Genomic DNA, 6,251 nt, shown 5'->3' on the forward strand with positions numbered 1-6,251 from the left:
TTTAATATTTTCAATATATTATTTTATGTTTTAGATTATTTGAGAGCCTTACAAAGTTGTTTTTGACACTTTTCCCAATTTCTATACAAACGGTCAATACATATGGCGGACGATAAGCTCTCTCATATGTTTTCATATTTGTGAGTGGCATTTTCCTAACAGGTTGATAAGACAATTTGGTCTCCAACAGGATATCCCATCATGATGCAATACTGAACCTGTACTGCATGACATCGACCTAAGAACCACATCTGGTAGTGCGATGACAATATCATGCAAGGTTTATTGCAACGCGATATCCAATTGGGAAATTTGATAGAGATGCAACTCAAAATTGCATAAATTAGTACAATATTATTACAAAACGCTACGTTATATGTCCAGGAGCAGTTGTGGGTCGTCTGGTACATAATTAAATATTGTTTGATTATTTTTAATATAAATTTATTTTAAATATTATCTTCTTTTTTTTTATTTATAATTCACAGAGATCAAACAACAGTCGTTTTCGTGATGTTGCAAATGATCCAAATTAGGTCCTTACTATATGCAGTAATAACGGGAGTTATACAGAAGAGATACATTATATGTACGATATACCTATTACTCCTCCCTCCTCCACCAGTTCCTAGGCGCAGGGGACATGCTCGAGTAGAAGAAGATGAGTTCGATGAGGTTGACCACAATGTGGAAGAATTTCCTCCTACGATGCAGACACATAGCCAGACTGGTTATGCCAGTCCGATGATGATGATGCCACCTTTTGGTTTATGATATTATCAATCAGTGGCCGATCCATCATCTTCATACATGCATGGACATAAGTGTGCTGTGGAGAGCATACCGAATATTTATACTATGTAGCGTCTGCAGATATACAATAGCCACCAAAACAACATCAAAAGGAACCAGAGCAACCTAGAGTTCAAAGTCAGAGACGAAAACCAGCTTGAAATCGATGATGTCCACCTTGTGAGACACGTTGATTTTTTTATTATTATTTTTAAATGAATGAGAAACATTAAATTGTTGTATTGATACGAACATTTTAATTTACATTTTATTATTTTTTTAATTATGAACAATAGTTATAATATGGAAGAAAAAAGATTGAGAATTTATTCATTTCTATGATGTCTTTTAGAGTTAATTAAGAAATACAAGGATAAATTTTTCTTCTTATTAAGAAATAGAACGGTAAATTTGCATAGGATACCTTGCTTAGGAAAGGTAAAGGATTAAATACTTTGTTTAGGGAAGGTAAAAGATTAATATTAAAAAAGAAAAAGACAAAAGGGTCGAGTGTTCCAAACTCGACCATGTATTGGTCGACTTTTGAACACTCGACAAAGTAAGGTCGAGTTTTCAACCCTCGACCTACATCAATTAAAAAAAAATCGTATAAGTCAAATCTCAAAACTACCATATCTCTCTAATTACTTTCAAAACTATAATATTTCACTAATTATTTATAAAACCTACAATATTCATCCAATTTTTTTTCAATTTTAATATACGTAGGGTCTACTAATATTTATGAAGATAATTTTTTTGATATAAACAAAGAAAATATAGTACTCTCATTGTACTAAAAATTTCTCGAGAAATTTCGAAAAAATTTCCTATATTAGAAGGGTGTGGAAATTTTTTCATACTCCCTATATTTATTGTAGGAAAATTTTCACATATAAAAAATGTTAAACTATTTACAAAAATAGTAAAAAAAATACTGATAGACACCGATAGATACTGATAGACTTCTATCAACGTTTATCAATGATAGACTTCTGACAGTTTCTATCATTGATAGACATTGATAGACATTGATAGATTTTTATTAGTCTCTATTAAATAAGATTAAAATTTTGTTATTTTGTGTAAATAATTTCTTTTATTTTTCTATTTTTGAATTTTTTTTTTGTATGTCGCTTCACTATACTTTTTAAAAAGGAAGTTGGACTCCACTGATACCAATGTAGGGTTCATTGATATTTATAAAGATAAATTTATAATGTGAATGAAGTAGTTTTGTGAAAATTTTTAAATAAAATAAAATGAATTTTGGATTTTGTGCGATTGGTGCACTCGTGACCATGAGAGCGGTGGCCTTAAGGTCACAAAAACAATAATGTGGTCACTGAAATGACAACATTGACCCTCAACTTTACCCATACAAGCTGATTGTATAGTGACAAGTACATGTGTTTCTCAGGAAAAAAAAAAAAAAAATACAAGAATGGTTGGTAAAATAGATTTTTGAAGGTTAAATAGTAAAATTCATTCAAATTTAGTCCTTGGGGTAATTGTAAAACCCTTAGAAATAATTCTAACGTTAAAGGTTATTCATGAGTATTTTATCAAATTATAGGACCATGTATAAGTTTTTGTCAATTTATAGGGACTAAATTATTCTAACTTTTAAAATTATAGGAATTAAACTCTAACTTATTTTAAATTATAGAAATCAAATATACAATTTAATCACTTTTGAATTTATGTTTGGATTTGGTATTCATTTAGAGTTTGAGTTATTAAAATGGATATTTTTTAGATTAGAAAAATAGTTGTAAGGCATTTGATTGTTAATAGTTGAATGGCCAAAAAATAAAAATCCCTACGGTAGTGCACATCCTCAAAGCTATGTCCATTGATAAGGACTAAATGGTTATTTTTCTAAGAGTTTAGGGCTTCTTTGGATTGATATTTTTTTAAAAAATTTATTTTTATTTAAATACTTTTGGATAAAATTTTATTAAAATACATTTGAAAAATTATTTTTAGTGGTTGTCAAACACTCAAATTTTTTTTAAAATGACTTATTTTTTAAAATAAATACTTGAAAATGTATTTCAAACACGTCCTAAGTCTATCCGGTAATTATTATTATTTTTTTTTAATAAAGTCTATTTCCTCTCAGTTTCTTATAATGATTTTCATCTTTTTGAAGTAAAAGTATTGAATTCTTAGCTAAATTCCAAAAACAAAAACTAATTTGAAAAATTTTAAAAGATTGTCTTCATTTTTTAAAGCATTGATATAAATTTGATAATAAGCTAAGAAATCTAGAGACAGGATGATGTGTTTATAAGTTTAAATTTAAAAATTTAAAAGTAAAAAATTAAATAATTATCGAGCGATACCTTAATAACTGACAACCTAAAATTTCAAAAAATAATGATAACCCTATATTAGGAAAAGTTAAAAAAATCCCAGACTTTAAAAAGATACATAAAATTTTCCTCTTTTAACCATTCATTTTGAAATAAAATCTCATGATTATCTATTAGAATATTAAATTTTTTTAAAAAAAACCAATAAAATTTCTCTTTTGAAAATAAGACGACAATTATGGTATGGGTGGAGTAGGATTTTCCACTAGGGTTCGAACCCCACACTGAATTTGGATAAAGCTCACACATCAACGCACATAATAAATCCACGTGTCGCCTATACTGCCAGCTGTCATAGACAACTGCGCCACATTGCTGAATGTCGCCACGTTTCACTTTTGATTCAGACAATTCTTTTCCTACCACTTTGCTTTTCCCAATTATTTCTCTTTGTACCAGATAAGTTCTGGTTTTTTTTTTTTTTGGTTTTTAGGATGAAGACAAAAAAAATAAAATAAATAAAACATGAAAAAACTGTGAAAAAAATCCTGACAAAACATCAATCCAATCCGATCTGTATAGTTTAAATTGGATCATCAATTTATTTAGATTGAATTGAATTCAAATAAATGAAAAGTTTATAGATTGAACTAATTCTTATATTCATTTAGACTAACTCATATCAATTCGAACTTATCTTTAACTTTAAATTTTATATTTTTTTATTTATGATATAATTATATATACATATATTTATTTTACTTTTATTTGATTCCATTATTTTTTGGATAAGTAAATTTTTCAAAAAATTCCTAAAAAAAAAGGTTGAAAGTTATTTTTAATATTTTGGAAAGAAATTTTTTTTTATATAAATTGAACTTAAGTTATTAATTTTTAATTTAATATATAAAAATAATTACATCAAATTTTTACATATTAATATTTTATTTTTTCAAAATAAAAATTTAAATAAATAATCAAATTAATCAATTCAACCGATGGAATTGGATTGGTTTATTTTTTATTTGAATTGAAAAAATTTTCAATCCAAACAAATGAGATTGAATCTAAAAGTGGTTGAACCCTACCCATAAATACACCTAGGTGTGTGGGTGTACTCAGCATTTTCGTGTGTGTGTCATTAGAAATTTAGAATCGATTAGTTTCCTCTCTTTATAGTAAATAAAAAAGGATATTCGAGAATTATCCGATCTATTTTGAATTATATTGCAGAAGAACAATTAGTTCAGCTGACGTGGAATTAGCTGTCTAATCCACAATGCAGTGGACCCGGCATGTTTCTTTCACGCGGCGGCTCGTTCGCCCAGCTAGGATTGGCGGTCCCCACCCGAATTTCCTCCTATAAATACCTCAAAGTTTCCTTTCGGAAATTTCATTCGGATTTCAAAAACACGTGAATCTAGCTTCTGTTTCTTCTTCTATCTCTGCCCATACCGATGGGGAAGATTCCGGTAAATGTACGGACTTCCGGTGAGGATGTTGACTTGTTATGTGGAACAGCAAGCTTTTCCGATGTTTTCTTCAGGTATCTAGAGGACGGAGAGACTTCTTCGGGAAACTTCTCTAACTCCAGTGACGGAAATGGTTACTCCGACGACGAAGAAGATGGAAACTCCTTCGACATGAAAGAGAGTAAGGCGTTTTGGAACTCTCAGGATGAAATTCTCCAGGTACTCACCGATTTGAATCTCGTGATTTGACTCGATCCGATTTTAATTAGGTCATAAACGGAGGAGATGAGGCGGTGAGTAATTTCTGTAAATTAATCGTTGAATTTGATTTTTCAGGCGACTTTACGGAGAACGAGTTCAATTGAGACGAGAATACGCCGTGCGACGGTGGAGATTCTAAGAGAAATGAACATAGAGTCAACGATATGTGATTGCGGGACGTCGCTGTCAGGAGGCTGCCGGAACTGCTGGCAGAGAGAGATCTGCAATAGGCTACGAATCGCTGGTTTGAATTGCGCTGTGTGCAAATCGAAATGGAGAAGCTCATCAGACATTCCATCAGGTAAAAAAACATAAACAACAAATTGATGATTGACCTAATTGATCAACAGAATCTGTAAAAGAATTGAATCTGATTAGAAGAAACCCTAATTTTTCAGGGGAACATTCGTATTTAGAAGTGGTGGACAATTCAAGTTCGAGAAGAGGGGAAATTCGGGTGGTGATCGAGCTCAATTTTAGGGCAGAGTTCGAGATGGCGAGAGCGAATGAAGAATACAACAAATTAATCAGGCGATTACCGGAGGTTTTTGTGGGGAAATCGGAGAGATTATGGGCTTTGATTAAGATCTTATGCGCGGCGGCGAAGAGGTGTACGAAAGAGAAGAAGATGCATCTGGCTCCATGGAGGAAACAGAAATATATGCAATCGAAGTGGCTGGGGCGGAGGGAGAGGGCGGCGGCGGCGTCGACGGGACCGTTGCCGGTGAATTTCTCCGACCGGCCGGCGAAATCGAAGGCGTCGATGTTGACATTTGACCTTCTAGATAATTTGGGTAGCCTGCATTGTACCGCAGTAGAAGTTGTTTAAGGCGATTTTGGTAATTGTATGTTTTGTTAGAAATTTGTATATAAAATCAAGTCGATTATGCGTTCTTTTCGCAGAGTAGTTATGCATCTGGTAGGGTCAATTTTCTTTTCTTTTTTTTTTTTTTTAAAAAATATAATTAGTTCTAGATTTGATAAACGTATGGTAAATTAGAAATAGTTTTAACATCAATTTTCTTTTATGAAAGTATTAAAAAAAAAAGAAGGAACTAATTATATTTTAAGCTAAAATTGGAATTATTTTTAATATATAGAACTAGAACAAACATAATCTAAAGTTTGGCATAATGGTATTTTAATTTAATTTTGATTCTCGATTAGAATGGGATAGATCATGGAAGGAATCGAATATATGATATTGAATTCTATGCTAATTAAATTATGCTCATTTTGGCGAGACTTACTTTTTTTTTTTTTTATATGGAATGAAATCTATTTTTACTTACTTTCTAATATGGAACAAAACTATTAAAAATAGATTTCATAACAAACGTGAAATTATTGGTATTTTATTCCATATATATTACAAAGTAAGAAATGAGTAAATATATACAAAGTAAAG

General features: G+C 30.7%; 1 protein-coding gene across 1 annotated transcript; it reads left to right on the plus strand.

Annotated features, from left to right (window-relative positions):
• The first annotated feature begins 4,230 nt into the window (after positions 1 to 4,230).
• Positions 4,231 to 5,737, plus strand: LOC120078156 (uncharacterized). Its single transcript, XM_039032378.2, has 3 exons — positions 4,231 to 4,801; positions 4,919 to 5,144; positions 5,242 to 5,737. The coding sequence occupies exons 1-3, from the start codon at positions 4,568 to 4,570 to the stop codon at positions 5,670 to 5,672; spliced, it is 891 nt and encodes a 296-aa protein (XP_038888306.1). The 5' UTR covers positions 4,231 to 4,567; the 3' UTR covers positions 5,673 to 5,737.
• Positions 5,738 to 6,251: the final 514 nt, after the last annotated feature.

Source organism: Benincasa hispida, chromosome 5, assembly GCF_027475165.1.
Source record: "Benincasa hispida cultivar pf3 chromosome 5, pf3_genome.v1.1, whole genome shotgun sequence".
NCBI lineage: Eukaryota > Viridiplantae > Streptophyta > Magnoliopsida > Cucurbitales > Cucurbitaceae > Benincasa > Benincasa hispida.

Bases quoted from the DNA above. Each gene is read 5' to 3' on its own strand.
- LOC120078156 (XM_039032378.2), top strand. From the start codon at position 4,568: ATGGGGAAGATTCCGGTAAATGTACGGACTTCCGGTGAGGATGTTGAC. The intron at 4,802-4,918 runs GTACTCACCGAT...TTGATTTTTCAG, and splicing joins CTCAGGATGAAATTCTCCAG to GCGACTTTACGGAGAACGAG. The intron at 5,145-5,241 runs GTAAAAAAACAT...CTAATTTTTCAG, and splicing joins CTCATCAGACATTCCATCAG to GGGAACATTCGTATTTAGAA.